This window comes from Lindgomyces ingoldianus, assembly GCF_010093535.1.
Source record: "Lindgomyces ingoldianus strain ATCC 200398 unplaced genomic scaffold BDR25scaffold_41, whole genome shotgun sequence".
NCBI classification, from domain to species: Eukaryota; Fungi; Ascomycota; class Dothideomycetes; order Pleosporales; family Lindgomycetaceae; genus Lindgomyces; species Lindgomyces ingoldianus.
The window spans coordinates 315,893-330,670 of record NW_022985202.1 but is presented as its reverse complement, the minus strand read 5'-3'; the positions used below and the strand labels follow the sequence as shown (position 1 = coordinate 330,670).

General features: G+C 48.7%; 4 protein-coding genes across 4 annotated transcripts; 1 reads left to right on the top strand and 3 right to left on the bottom strand.

Moving 5' to 3' along the window:
* Positions 1–1,942: 1,942 nt before the first annotated feature.
* On the bottom strand, positions 1,943–2,812 carry BDR25DRAFT_241071 (uncharacterized protein; the record flags this gene model as incomplete). The annotated part of the gene is made up of 3 exons (XM_033685729.1): positions 1,943–2,236; positions 2,373–2,485; positions 2,644–2,812. Coding segments are annotated over 3 exons (576 nt in total), but the record flags the coding sequence as incomplete, so codon positions are not given.
* Positions 2,813–5,827: 3,015 nt separating this feature from the next.
* On the bottom strand, positions 5,828–5,980 carry BDR25DRAFT_203445 (uncharacterized protein; the record flags this gene model as incomplete). Its single annotated transcript, XM_033684418.1, has 1 exon — positions 5,828–5,980. A coding segment is annotated over one exon (153 nt), but the record flags the coding sequence as incomplete, so codon positions are not given.
* A 1,822-nt stretch (positions 5,981–7,802) lies between these two features.
* On the bottom strand, positions 7,803–9,433 carry BDR25DRAFT_306906 (uncharacterized protein). Its single transcript, XM_033690738.1, has one exon. It carries the CDS (start codon positions 8,996–8,998, stop codon positions 7,814–7,816), a length of 1,185 nt encoding a protein of 394 aa, XP_033541898.1. The 5' UTR covers positions 8,999–9,433; the 3' UTR covers positions 7,803–7,813.
* Positions 9,434–9,687: 254 nt separating this feature from the next.
* Positions 9,688–13,106, top strand: BDR25DRAFT_306905 (uncharacterized protein). Its single transcript, XM_033690737.1, has 5 exons — positions 9,688–10,067; positions 10,287–11,285; positions 11,341–11,410; positions 11,461–11,947; positions 12,001–13,106. Exons 1-5 carry the CDS (start codon positions 9,989–9,991, stop codon positions 12,667–12,669), a joined length of 2,304 nt encoding a protein of 767 aa, XP_033541897.1. The 5' UTR covers positions 9,688–9,988; the 3' UTR covers positions 12,670–13,106.
* Positions 13,107–14,778: the final 1,672 nt, after the last annotated feature.

Genomic DNA, 14,778 nt, shown 5'->3' with positions numbered 1-14,778 from the left:
CCGCTGCTGCCTGTAGTGCTGTTCTTCTAGAATATTCTGCCACTGTTGCATTGATATCGGTCTTCTCTTGAAGTAGTCGCTCTACAACTTCACCATGCCCTAAGTGACAGACCCTCACTAATTCATGGCTGATTTCGCTTATAAACGGTCTCACCACACGACTGTCTCTTCTTTTAGCACCTAATATGATCTCAAGCTGATCAAGGTTGGCTGTTACGCACGCAGAAGCGAACATTCTTTGCGCTTCCTTTCGCCAAAGGCAATCCCAGTAGCTAGATTCTTGCATCGTGGTAATTCTTTGCCAAATGCGGAAGATAACCATATGGCCATTTCCGACAGCCCAGATGAACATATTCCATAAGGGCAAGGATCCTTCGTCTTTAATAGAGCCCCATGGCATCCATTCTTTTGGTAGATACGATCTGCGTACAAAGTTTTCTAAAGCTGTAAAACATTTTGGATCCTGTAAATCCATGTAGTGGATGTGGTCGTGCCAGTAGGTCTTACAGTATTCTAAGATTTGGAAGATAGGGTCCTCTCTCCTCGATTGATGAACGCTTAGTTCGGTTCTCAAAACGTTGATTAGGTCAACAGGTTGATCTGCCCTCCTAGATCGGTGGCCTCTGAAAGTCTTCAATGCCCATGGTCGAATTAATCTCGGGGCCATGCTTGGTACCAAGTCCACAGGGTGATCCATTGCATGGAGATGTGTTGTGTCAGAGGTCCGTGTAAGTGCTTTGCGAAAATCCGTGAAAGACAGATACCTAAGGCAAGTATCTGCCAGATACTGCTCTGCCTTGGTTTCCTCAATCGCAAAGCTGGCAACTTCTCGTCTGTCAGAACAGCTTAACAGAAAAGACTCAACGGTGTGATGAGCTAGCGACACTGTTTTGTCAGCCTCATCGTAATTGACGAGGTTTCCGCACAGTCTACCAAGCTTCGATATATCAAGCTTGGGAGAGGGGGTTTGCCATGACTTCTGGTTCGAGGTAATAGATACAGCTTCTTCTAGTTCGCTGATAGTTAGCGGTCGTCTACTATAAAGAACCCACTGAAACGCCTTCTTTGCTCTTTCAGCCTGGTCGCCGGTTCTTTTGGCTAGCCTTTCTAATATCTGGCTATATAGGTCTGTGATCTTTGGTGGGAGAGAAATGAGAAGATCAGGAATTCTGTTTGGGGTTCCATCCTCCTCGCAAACATCGATAATGGCCTTAAATTGCAGGTCCGCCCAGAGGAACCTAACATGAACATTATTAGCACAAACATGTAATTATATCAACTTAAGGGCTGTGAACTTGCAACTGACATTCCTTCCGCGTCAGATACTAATTTGCGCTTGATTATTTCGAGTACAGAAAGCGAACAACCAGAGAGTTCCCCCTGCGAATACTTATCAATCTGCGATTGGATAAAATTTTCAATGTCATCTTCGAGGTCCTTTGGCTTGATCTGGAGCGCCAAACTACGAGTGAAAACCTTTGACATATCCATGGCTGCGTGTGTAGTGACAAGAATTCGAGCACCATTCATATTTTGTACATCTTTGAGGAAGGATTTGACATTCCTCTGTTCAACCTCGTTCGCTTCGTCCAGTCCGTCAATAAGGAGGAAAGCGCTTTTAAATTTGCCGTAGAAGTGCAAAAAAAGCTGTTTGAGTTCGCTGGTGAAGGGCTCTGACTGGTCTATTTGGTCTAGGAAGAGCGACTCTAAACGCCTCTGAGAGTTCGGGAGAAGGTGCTCGAGCCTAATTGCTTGGTGCAGAATGCATCTTAGGAAGGTAGATGCTTTCAATGACTTCTTCTCGGAGGAGTCAAAGAAATAGTAGATGACGACTGTTTCGTTTTGAGCTGAAAAGTTCATGTTCAGATGATCGATAATATATCCCCTAAAGATATGTTTAGAATGTAGATTACTATGACCTCCTTAATAATTAGAGGGCATCTTACAGAAGAACAGTTTTTCCACAACCAGCTTTAAGTAAGTTAACACTGTGTGCAGAATAGCAACTACTCCGTGCGGTTAGGGATAACGTACGAATTCCGTAGCACCAAAGGTGTTTTGAGCCTCTTTGATCTACCCAGTTCCGAAATTCTGATTGGTTGAGAATCCACCTACACGTTCCTTCGCAACGCAGTGCTCGTGCTCGGTGAAGGCTACTGGTGTAGTCATAGCTCGGAATATGTCTCAGTAATCGGATCTTCTGACGCTCTATAGTGATCAGATGATTAGTTTCCTTCTTATTTTCCTGTTTTGCTTAATTTGATCAGATTACCTTCTTCTTTTAGGATTTTCTGAATCTGTCGAGCTTCGATACTCTGTAGCGCCAGCGTCTGCTGTGATCGGAAATCCTTATTTTCTTGTATTTCAGCCACTTGCTTTATCCGTAGTGTTTTATTTTCTTCAATGTCTGCTCGTACCAAGCGGCGAAAGCTTTGTCCTTCTTGTTCAGATGCCAACTGCAGCTCCTCGGTCACTTCGTTTTTTGCTTCACTAATGTTCTCTTCTATCTCTTTGAAATCGGTCTTGAATGACTTCCAGATTGACTTGGAGTATCGTTTCACACCTATTAGAGGGAAAGAGATTAGAAACTATATAAGAATTAATAATTTAAAGTTACAACCTTACCTTTCTCCTGTACTACACCAAGTGCTTTTAAGCAAAACTTCACTACAATAGCGTAAAAATCGGAAAGCGCCTGCTGTAGCCTTGTTGACGTGGGGAAAAGCGTCTCATATTCCGAGAGTCGCGGACAATAGTTGCTGAGCTGAGCTACCCATTTTGACAACTTGTCAAAATACTCAGCGAAATTTGATGAAATCTAGCAAACAAGGAAATGTAAGCTAGAATACGAGTGGATTAATATGGAGCACAAACCAAGAGAACGAGTTTGATACTGCCCCAGACCAACGCTGCTATCTGGTTGGGCCCTGCGCAAGTGTCGATGATCCCACAATACTGCTGTATGGAGCCTAGGAGTCCTTGGAGTCGAGAAGCTAAGAGATGGCTTCTCCGAGTTGCGTTTGCCTGTATGATTTGGTCTGTCAGCCGAACAATGTCATCTGCTGTAGGCGCATGGCTCGAGAACGAGGCGAGCTGAGCGGTTTGGTCCGGTGAGAGAGCCTGCTGAAATTCGCTCAACGCTGTCGCTAGCTTGCTATGAGCCCTTTTCGGTGTAAGCTGAAGCCCTTTAAAAAGTGTGAAGCCTATGCTAACATGTTTCCATCAATGCCGCCGTCCGCTATGTGCCTCTCGAAGTGCTCGCAAGCGCTAAACTGTGACTGTAATGTAGCAGTTGCGAATCTGCGTTGGGTTACCTACTGAAAGTAAGTAATCTGGTCAAGCTGTCAAGTGCAGTATGTTGGCTTTTCAATAGTGGGGCATTCTTTCTTGCTTTTTACCAGGCTGAAAGGCTGAGTTGCTTGGCCGAGACACTGATTCAGCGTGAACATCGTGATTGCCAAACTACGTGCCAGCGTTCGAATAATGGGAGTGCGAATCAAAAAATGTATCTAAATGACAATCTACATTCGTGGCTTAATTGTCCTCTTAAAAGCATGCATTCAGTGGACGGTCCACACATACAGATAGGACGGAATTGGAGAACCGCAGAGCATAATGACACTAGCTTGATCGTTCTCACTTAATGTTAAAACATATCACCTACGTTGGCAAAGAGAGAGGCCGACCTTCTCTGGGTAAAGGTTGTGGACTATAAAAATGCGTGGATATTTGAAGCTGCTAACTGCATGGACCCCCTTGCTACTGTTCACGTGACCCCGTGTCAGGGTGAATGTGGGATCTTGAGTCTTGACTCACACCCGCTTCCTATCCAGGATACCGCCTACCTTATTAGAACTAGCACTCTTTCATCCACTATATATTCGCATCTAAGCTCTCTCGAGCCGTAGAGTCCTTACAACTTAGCCCAATCGACCTATTTTGGCCGTCACCACCTAATCGACTGCTTGCACCTCTATATGCCCCCCTATCCATCACCTCCATCTAGGCTACCTGCGAATAGATTCATTCATCGTCACTACCATAGCAACGTGGAAATCTAAATGGGATGTATTAGGAAAACGAACGTTCTCGTTGTGATGACAACAAGAAGAATAAAATAGGGCGAGCAGCTTACTATTGACTACAGAACGGGATACTTTGTGGACCGTAATTCTTCTGCAAATAGGAAAAATGCGAATATTAAGAAAACAAAGTCACTTACTTGAACCAAACGACCACCATGTGGTGCTCCTCCAGAAAGACCCTGGTATTACAACAAGTCGAACAAAAACGCCTGGGATACAATCACGCCATCGGCCTACGGCAAACGGTCTAAGACACCAAGAGGCCATTCTAGTGATAAATCAGGAAGAGATTCCCAGGGATATGACTCCAGCTCCCCTCCTTTCCCATTAAATCTACCGCAGACATGGAAAAGCGCCACATTTCTATCACCCTCCTCACCTCCCCTCGAGATGCCATCCGTATCCCCACCTTCCGCGACCTAGTTCTCGAAATTGGAGTCCTCTAAGAACAATTTGAGGGCTCGAGGCCGCCAACGATGCACCACATGACAACCATTACAACAGCGTCTTAGATATATGCAAGGAATGTAGATGTACTGCGGCACGTGCACGACATGATCCAGCTATCGCGGAAGAACTGGGGAAAAGAGTGCCCAGGAATTCGTGGAGCTTGCTTGGGCAGAGTGTGTTAAATATCTTGAGGAAGGCTGGGTAGGCTAGAGAAGAGAAGATTAAGAGTAGGAAGGAGGAGAGAAGGAGCGGGAAGAGGATGGCTGGTATGAGTATTGCTGCGGGACCACAAGTTGACGGGGTTGAAGGGGAGGGAGAAGATCTACTAGCACGTGCTCGGACACAGCAGGAAAGGGTTGCCTCTAAGAGGATGCGGAATATCAATGACGATGGGGTTCTAAGAGGTAAGTGGAGGAAAAGAGAGAAAGCAAAGCCATATGCGCTCATTTGGGTTTTGCTCATTTCCATTTTTGCTTCATTAACTTGGTCATTTCAATTTCAGTATCAATTAGCGCAGTGAGGTAGTTTTCACATGGCGTTCAACGCAAGTCGGATTTCGAGGTCTTGAGTATCATGACTCATCTCCACTCAAATCCCTCTAAGACTAGTACATCACCCCCGTCTCCGCCAGCGATCTGCCAAATTCCGCATGAAAATGCTTTAGAATGGTTTCATTGTCTTTTTTTAATACCGATTGGCCCTCACGGGCAGCTCATCTTATCAAATAAAATCTACGAGGGTTCGTTGTCAGTGACTGTATTACTCCGTAATATTGAAACTACCAGTTCAGTTCTATCAACATGATTCCACCAGTATGGTCTAGCCGTCTAGCCATCGGCGCGCTAATCTCTCCTGGGGAATGTAAAATACCCTACGTGCGGAAAGGAAATATCAGTTAATATACTTTAATCATACTATGCCATCTTTAGCATAGAAAGTTCAATGACAAGTTTTTGGTGCTGTAGTGATCTTCTATCACTATTCCTTTTCCCTATTCTAGAATTCTTCTTGAGAGATTTTCTGTAATAGATGATGTCTGAGGACAATATCGCCTTTTTCTTGATCAAATGTATTGCGAAATATCTTCCCCGTACTCTTATTGTAGGCTCGCAGCTCTGCCGCATTCCGAGGAGTCTGAACTCTTGCTTCAGTATTTTCACATTCCCGTCCCAATTCAACTGGGTCAATAATATCAACGTGTGTGTTTCGCGCAGCTTGTAGTCTGAGCTAGCAGGTCTCCACCAACGGTTGTACCACGGATCGTACTTCGCATAGTTCGCATGTCCGTGGAAGGGCTTAATACCAATAGCACGATGGATGGCATGCCACGCAGTCAAATCGTTCTCTGAAGCACACCACATCCGCAGTTTGCTAGGATATGCATCTTGATACCAACGCCAAGAATTGGTTGATGCGACCTGGCCACGCTGCCAACCTTCGTGCTCTCATAAGTAGGCATACGGCATAGCTAGCGGTAGAGACGTCTAAGTCGAAGGTAGGGAACTAGCGAAAAAAGACATCCAAAGAGGTTTCGAGAACCTGATAGTGAGCCTGGGTGTCTCAGAGGTGCTGCTTAGAGTGTAGTCGTTGCTGAAATAATGGTCGTAGGGATGCAGTCAAAGGAATTTGGGAGATGAGGCATGGACGAGAGGGTCTCGTAGGTACTGCTACATCGCGTCGTAGTTGCCACATTATTTATAAAAGTACCTAGCATGTACACGAGAGACTGTAAGTACTACAACAGGACCTCCATGCTACTGGAAGATTGGTAGCAAGGTTCGAAATTGGTCTCCCTTATGCAGAAGCCGTCACTACTATAGTTAGTTCAATTCATCGTCCAGAATGAGCACGAGTAGTAATGAGTTGACAGCTTCCTCTCTTCAAAATGCTATTTCTCTATCTCGGTGTCTAAGAGCATCAACATGGATGCATGAATTTACCCCATAGTTAAGCTTTGTTATACCCTCTATCGCGTTCACTATCCTAAAAGCTGAACAAATCCTCTCTATCCTAGATAGCGTTACAACTGCGGATACACCAAAACATTTAGCACGGACTACCTGATCGAGCTCAAACAGGCCATGGAGAGTCAATTCACATGGAATTGCCGGCCACCCTACCGTCCATCTCTCTCGTCTCCGATCAAGAGCACGTGAATAATTTGAGTTTCAAGCAGCCTTAGCGAGGAAGTAAGGGCAATGATGACCAGCACAAGTTATTTCCTTAAGTTAAGCCGTTTAGAGAAGGAGCCTGATCTGGACATTTCCAAAAGCGCTAGGTAGCATATTTAGGAGGCCGCGTTGTGCCTCCATCGCATTCCCACATCGGCAAAATGCCGAAACAGAAACTCTGTTGTAGTCAAGGAAAGCAAGTTTTCTCCTGTAAATTTACAGACTTGCGTCGAATTGACAGCAAACCGAGAAAGGCGACGGGAGAATCGGTGTTGGGGTTGGTTAGTGACAGGAAACAGGTTCGACTACCTTGCATAATGCAAGGGCTGTGAAAGGGAGGTAGTGTAGGAGAACTACAAAACGATCTTTGATAATAATATGGACGATAATTAGTAACGGCAGTCCGCCTTTATCCCGTTCGTCTTAAGGAATTTTAATACGTCCAACCTCTACGACCGAGTAGAAAGCATTTCACTGACCTTTTTAAGAAGAAACTATAATGTAACTGTGGAGGATAAAATAGCCTGGCAGTAGCTGTTCAGAAGATCGGATGAAGTGACTCTGCTATCTAAGAGAGCTGAAGGCTCTCCTTGTATACACCGAGCTTCGGAACATAATATCTCTAGATCCCGAGCTGCGTCCTAGGCTCCGAGCCCTAGCTAAGGCTCTCAGTATACGCGACAGTAACGGCAATATGTGATAAGAAAGCTGCCTAAGAAGAGAGCTGTCGTAGATTTCTCGTTACGAATAGAGACTCTAATAAGCAGAGGCTAAAAATAAATGAGCGTTAACTGCCGTGGAGAAGAATGACGCAGAACTAGGGATGCTGATCTAACTTCGCCACCACGAAATTTTCGATACAAAAGGGCCAAATTTAAGCTGACCGCATAGGGGCACATGAATATTTATGCGTGCTTCGCGACTGTCGCTGAAGGTCTCACTGCATTATATATGTGCACCAACCTGAGGAGAGCAAGGCGTAGGTTAACTTCAGGGATAGCCAGCCCCCAGGAGTCTACGTGGAACTCAGAATGAACGGCAAGGACGATTTCGAAGAAATAGGATCAAGTGAATCTATTTTCCCCCGCATTTTCCTATCAGCGGCATTTACTTCCCTTGCTTTTTCCCACCAGCTGCTTTCCATGCTGCCCCTCTCTTGCTACTTCTCGTTTTGGGCTTCCCTCCCTTCTTCTTACCACCCAGTTTCAACCCACTCGTACCTTGCTTGCTACTTGCCCGATGACCCTCGAATACGAAAGACTCGGCCGATTTGAATGCACCTGCTTTTCCAAGCATAGCGCGAGCACGACCAAGCCGTGATTTCTGCTCACCAGTGACTTTAGCGTTATATACGCTCTTGGCCTTTGGATGTTGGGGCTTTGCTGTTAGAGACGCAGCAGGGTTCTTGTCGAGACGGCGCTTCATGCCTTTGGCTCGCACGACTCGCAATTTACGAGGGAGTAGAGGTGGGAACTTCTGGTCGTTGTATTGTAAGGCGGCTTCGACGGCATTCTCGTCTTCGAATTGGACATATGCGAAGCCTTTGCCGACTCTGGTTTTCGAATCGCGGATCACGCGAACACTTTCGACTTTGCCGGCTTTGCCGAAATGGACCCAGAGCCCTTCTTCTACGTCTCCTGGAGGCTTGTTCTTCTTCTCCTTGCCGTCCTCGCTGGCGTTAAGAGTGCTCTCGTCATCCACGAAGCCGAGGTTCCCAACGAAGACGCAGCGGCGATGGTCTTGTTTCGCTGGGTGAGCTATCGAGTCGACGCGGAGATGGCGGTCAAGGACAATGGTGCCATTGAGTCGCCTTACAGATTCTCTTGCCGCAATTTGGGTGGAATACACGGCGTATGCGTTGGTGCTCTTCGTAGTGGCGTCCATGATCTCCTTCTTAGCGAAGGCGGCTTTCTTTGGCAACGCACTGGCGAAGGCGGTAGATCGAAATCGAAGAGATTCAACTTTGTGAGGAGGGTTATGGTCTGCTAAATCAGAGATGAAAGAAGCCAGGTGGCGCATCAACGTCTTGTGGGCTGGTTTCGAGGTAATAGCCTGACTTGACACGTTTCCGAGAAAGACGGTTCGAGAGGCCTTCTCTTCCTCCTCGACGGTACTTTTTGATTCCACCTGCGTCTCGTGCTTAGGTATTGTGTATGGTTCATCGTCTAAATCTTCAAAGGCTTTAGCGCCATCGACTTCCGCTTCAAAATCGTCACTGCTTTCTGCCCTCTGCTTCTTTTTCTTCTTCCTCTTTTCTTCCTCCTTGACCTCTTCACGTACCAGCTTCCGCATATATGCATCTTCCAATTCGTCATCTTTGTCGGGCCGTTTCCGCTTCTTGGTCGACCGGTCCCCGTTCTTAACGGACTCCTGCAGCTTCGCTAGGATATCATTATCGTCGCCTCCAAACTTAGAAGGCGACGTTTCGTCGTCGGAAGAGACACCGGAGTCTTCATCAACCCCTGCCTGATCCTTATCCTCAGGCTCATCTTCGCTCGTTCCTTCCTCGCCAACGGAATCCAGCTCTGATTCATCGCTCAAGTCGTCACGAGACGGTTTTTCCAAGACGTCTTGATAGCGCGATTTCGGAGGGAGCTTCACAGGGCCCAACTGTGCATTATCTTAGTTCCCCCGTCTCAACATTGAGCCTTGTAGAAGTTCTCGCGGCCTGGTGTATACGCACACTACTCGCAAACAGGGAGGCCAGAGTTGGATCAAACGCCACCTTGTCAGGGACGCTGAATGACGTCCCTAGCTTCTTCTGAGCCATCTTTGTCTCTGCCCGATTGGGCTTTGCTTTGGCCATGGTGACAATTGGCAATCGTTGTGCTGGCGTGCAGCAAGCGAGTGTGACAAAAGTTTCGGCGAGCCGGTCGGCGGTCGGAAAAACACGTCGGCCTAGCGCGCCGATCCCTGCAATCGGTGGGCGTGACCCGGTGCCATTCAACCCGCCCTCCAGCGACTTTCACCACGACTCCGCCAGCAGCTCTCTCCGCTCGTCCACCGCCTCCGTAAATGCAGCACAGCTGCCCCTTCTCGCATCCTTCTCGCTCCATATCACTAGCAGCCCCCACCGCCTGCCGAACCGCAGAATTGTCCCCAGATCACCCCTCGGCACCCGCGCCCCTACCGCCCGCAGAAGCCTTTTTGCCCGCACCCTGCGCGAAGTGCCCACAACCCTCCACAGCGAGGCGTCGGCATCGGAGGCCTCGTATCTCAACTCCTGCACAATTGTACCACAAATTGGACGAGGTTTGACACACGCTTTCGCTTGGGCGCACGATGAGCGCGCTCCAGCGAGCGAGGAGGAGCAGGTCGAAGACGGCTCCTGAGACTGCATCCGGCATCGCACAGTCCGAAAGTGAGTTTCCCTAGAACAGGCGACCCTGGTTTGTCTTGTGGCCCAAAGCTCCCGTCGTCCCGCCTCGAAGCTTCCACAGCTGCTCTCGTGGCTTGGGTCTGCAGCGGTTGCGTCAACCGAGGAGTCGGCGGAGTCACGGCACCACATCAAACAGCTTGACCTCTCCACGCCCCTCTGCCCATTGGTAATATAGCTAATAGAAACGCGCTTGCCTTGTAGGCACAATTACCGTTCTACCTGCTTCGTCTACATCCGTACTCACATCCCTAGTAGCGCCAACCAACGTAATTCCCTCCAACCCCAAACTCGCTCTACAGCGCGACGCGACAATGCTAGCAACTCTGTCCGGGTCAAGTCTCTTAACTTCACCCTCACAAATGGCAGCCCCCTTGGATAGACCTAAAGACGGGTTCGAAGACCATCCCGACAATCGATCTAGTAGCTTGAGCGAACTTGGAGATGCGTCGGATGAGCATTCTGAGCTTACTCCGCGAGCGCCGACCACCGCAGATTTGATCGATAACGATTCAGAGGCGGAGACAGAGCGCTTGGACACAACGCCTCGAAAGCTGAGTCGCACAGCAACGAATACGTCAATGGCGTCAGAACTCATATACGAGAGAACACCAAGCAAGTTGACACATTCAAAGACATTAAATCAGGAAGACTCTGCCCCCCCCACACCATCCGTCGTTGATGAGGACTCCACCCAAGTCTCCTCAGCCCCTCCCATCACAGCCCTAAATCCCCTCTCCGTAGTGGTAGAAGCTGCGGCAATTGCGGAGCTTGCTGGGAAGAAGAGGAAGCGATCAACTGCCCACAGTAGCTCTGCCGACGAACCCACCGAGGAGCCCGCGCGGAAGCGCAGCAGCACCGCCAAGAGAACGACACTCAATGGTGCTCAAAAAGATGTCGCCGACAACTCGGAACAAGTCGATGGAGAAGAAGGGCCAGATGTGGCCGAAGACCGCATCTCGCAGCTTGCACAGGGGGAGATGGAACTCGAGGAAAAGCAGGCCGATGTCGCCGAGGAGGTTGTGAGCGAACTGGCGACAGTCGCGAAGCTTACAAAACCTAGGAAAGGCGGCAGAAAAGGAAAGCGGAAGACAGAGGACACAGGTGACATCAACCATGAGGCGGTCGCAGGCGTTGATCTTCACGACGGAGATGGCGAGGGCGACCACGAGGAAGAAGACAATGGAGCCCTCGATGAAGAGAGTAAGAGGCCTTCGAATGCGCAGAACCATGGGCCTTGCTGACAATGAGGTTGCAGTATCGAAGAAGAAAAATGCGATCGATCAGTTAGCGAAGATCGAGAGAAAATTCAAGCTCTTCCGTGAGAAGTAAGCGACCCGTTTCCACACGACTGAGGGCGACGACTAATCGAAAACAGACTATGTGATGAGCAGATCGCCCAGCTAGAACAGGAGCTCGAGATGCTCAAGCAGCCGAACTGCGCCCACCCCGAATACCTTGCAATGATACAATGCATAGACGAGAGGCGGGCCGAGAAGATCGCGTACGAAAAGCAACTGCTGGAATACAAACAAAAGTGCTTGGAGATCAGAATTGTAGCTGAACGACACCAGCTGCATAGCCAATATTTCCAGACAGTGCGGGACGTAAGGGAGGACCTTACCACCGAGTGCAACCAGCGTATATATGAGCTGCAGCGGGGGCGCAGACAGCTCGGCGTTGATGAGGTCGAGTACTCACTCAACCTGCCCAAGAAGCGGTCCGACCAAATCCGTCAGCAAGCAGCTTATAACCTCGAGGTGTCGATTCTATCCGGCGTTGCGAAATACGTTGGCTTTCCTGCGGCGCCTGACATTATGCCTGCTCGCCCCACAGACATTGACGATGACCTTCGAGCCATGAAAGTGAGTTTCTGGCTTAGTTTGTTGCTGAACAAGGGCTAATGTAGCAACCCTAGATCACTCCACGACCTGCACCGGTCCCCTATGTGCGTCCGTACAATCGAACTTCGACAGCGGACGAGGCAGCAGCGGAAGAGCAGTTTATCGAAAGAACCCCTTGGGCCAATCCGCAGCATCCTGTCCATCAGCAGTCACACTATCAAGGAGGTCCCCCAGGGCCATCACTGGCGCCGGGTCAGGCTTACCATACCCCTGCCACCCAGAGACGGATTGTCGATGTCCATGCTCCTAATGGGTCTGCTTCCACGGTCGAAATGATATCGAATCCGCCCTCATCGGCTGCTGGTCCCGGACACTCAAATGGGCGTGTTAGCGAGTCAGAATCTCCTGTGCTACAATTAAAACGACACCCAAGCGACCACCACACGCACGTTGATACTCCGGCTGCACACCCACGAAACTTCACGTCTCTGGCGAGAGAATCTTACGGGAGCAACTCGCATATGATGTCCAGTCCAGCGGCGCAGCATGTAGAACATCAGTCAGAGGAACAACCCCACCGTTGGAGTGGAAACGGGATGCGGCCGCTACATGCGGGTCCATCAGCAGTTTCTTCCGGCCCGTCTATTCCGGGGCGACCAGAAGCGGGACGTGTCCCATTGACACAGCGAAGTAGTCTCGGCACTGTTAGTGTTGGCAGTGGGAACGGCCTGTTCGGTCGGTGAGCCTACCTCTTGACCAATCTCTAGCGTAGTGTATATTCCAGGGTTGATGGGTGCTCCTCTTGGATGACGGTTCAGGGATCCTTCGGGCCACTTGGATTCAGTTTCTACATCCATATACTGGCACGACTTCCAGTCGATTTGGTTTCTAATTTTTCTTTGTTTGTCAGGGTGACCACCCGTTGGAGGCATGTGGGACGAATGTCATATTCCCCTCTTTTCATGATCTATGTCTGGCGTTTGGAAGCGAGGCAATCTCTCATCACACTCCTATGGAGGGTTGGGATTGATGCTTTGGGCTGGTCAACTGTTTTGACTCTTCTCTTCTCTTTGTTCACACTTTATCGGAGGCCCATTTCGTGAACTTGGTATAAGGAGCTAGATCCGACTTTGTATGAATGATGCCAACGATACCTAGAGGCAATTTGATTCACAATGCGAATGTAATTTCGACAGTTTGGTTGTGGAAGATGGAACGCTTGCAGTTGCCTGGGATGAATGATCGACAGGCGCGCTAATTAGCGGGAGCTAGTGCACGTGACGCATTGGACTAGCTTCTTTTCTACCTCGATAGGAACCTCCTATCGTCCTTGGGTTTCCTTTTCAATCACACAACCTTTTCCCAGTGTCTTCTTTAAATTGACATTTGAGCACTACAATAGCTAATGTCTCTCGCCGCATCCTGCATTAGGGGCACTGTTCACATCCTCCTCATCAAGCCATGCTCATCATATCATTCGTATGGAAAGGATCCAGTTCTGCACAGCTTCCAGAAGGACCGCTAAAGACAAGCATCCCCGGGATACGAAGAGTCGAGTAGATCTCTGCAGGGCCCATTACAACATCACACATCAGAACGTGTCGCGAAATGACTCACTCCGAAATCCTTAGTCGAGCTTTGACACCAGGATCGCATTCTGGAGTCTCTCTTGCTCCCCACCATTATTTCTGTTCTATGTCAATTGCAGAGTCCATGGTTCTATCAATTTCTTACCATTTTGCTCAGGTATGACAATAAATCGAAAAGAAAGAACAAGATGGTTCCAAACCCTTGTTGGGTTGTAGCCTATTATTGCTCACGAATATCTCCTGATACATTGGAAGAGTTTTCGGTCTCGTTATGTCCTACAATTCGATGGTCCCACCATTTCGCATCCGCTTAGCTCCCGCAGATATCCATCGCTAACTGAAGGCCACATTAAGGACCAAAAAAGGCGTTTGCGAGGAATGGCTCGCCACCAACGTCCACCCCGCCTCCGGCTGGCCGGTCACGAGCCCTGGTCCCTCCTCAACATTAACTTTCGCGCTCAAAATGACCATTAGTACAAGTATTATAAGCATCGATAATCTGACGTACGCACCTAGCGTCTTTACACTCACGTAGGATCCATCACGAAGCAGGCCCGGGCTTCATCACCTCACGTCGTCCAATCGTCCCCTTCTTTTCTTCTGTTCTAACTGGCCATAGCTTTATTGGTACGACACCAGATGGTTCGCTGGGTAAAACACCCACTAAGCCATAACACTACAAACACCATCTCATATGGCCGTTCGGATGGGAGTGCTTTGCCACATTCCTACCTCCTCCCAAGTCCCCGTGTGTTCTTTCTGGAAGCGAGCCGGCTGCAGTTCCTTCGATTCGTCGAAAACAGGAAGATATAACCTATATTTGTTTCTCTGGGTCATTACCCTCTTTCAAGAATTATGTGTTTCAAGATCTCAGTACCCCACAAAATCAACAGGACTGTTTCCAGGAACTTATCCAATGACCAGAAGGTTTGGCGCAGATCTGAAACGAACATGGTAGGTCGCAAACTCGCTTACGCATGACAATCTCAAGCCACACCGTCCTTAACGTTTTTGCGTCTTACTCTGTACGCCCCACGATCCTCCAAACGTAATTCGATATGTAGTTGGGGTTGTCTGTCTGCCTTTGTTGGTAGATCGAGTCAAGGTTTAGCCAGCATGTACCCCTAAAGGCACAGCCGCCTCCGTAGTTTACGCACTGATGTTAAGACGAGAAGTTCACTGTTCAATGGGATTTAGATCACGAACGCCACCATGCGCTACACTATCGCCAATCTATTGCCGAGGGTTCAATACTCACAAGGA

Bases quoted from the DNA above. Each gene is read 5' to 3' on its own strand.
- BDR25DRAFT_306905 (XM_033690737.1), top strand. From the start codon at position 9,989: ATGAGCGCGCTCCAGCGAGCGAGGAGGAGCAGGTCGAAGACGGCTCCT. The intron at 11,411-11,460 runs GTAAGCGACCCG...AATCGAAAACAG, and splicing joins TTCAAGCTCTTCCGTGAGAA to ACTATGTGATGAGCAGATCG. The intron at 11,948-12,000 runs GTGAGTTTCTGG...TAGCAACCCTAG, and splicing joins ATGACCTTCGAGCCATGAAA to ATCACTCCACGACCTGCACC.
- BDR25DRAFT_306906 (XM_033690738.1), bottom strand. From the start codon at position 8,998: ATGCGGAAGCTGGTACGTGAAGAGGTCAAGGAGGAAGAAAAGAGGAAG.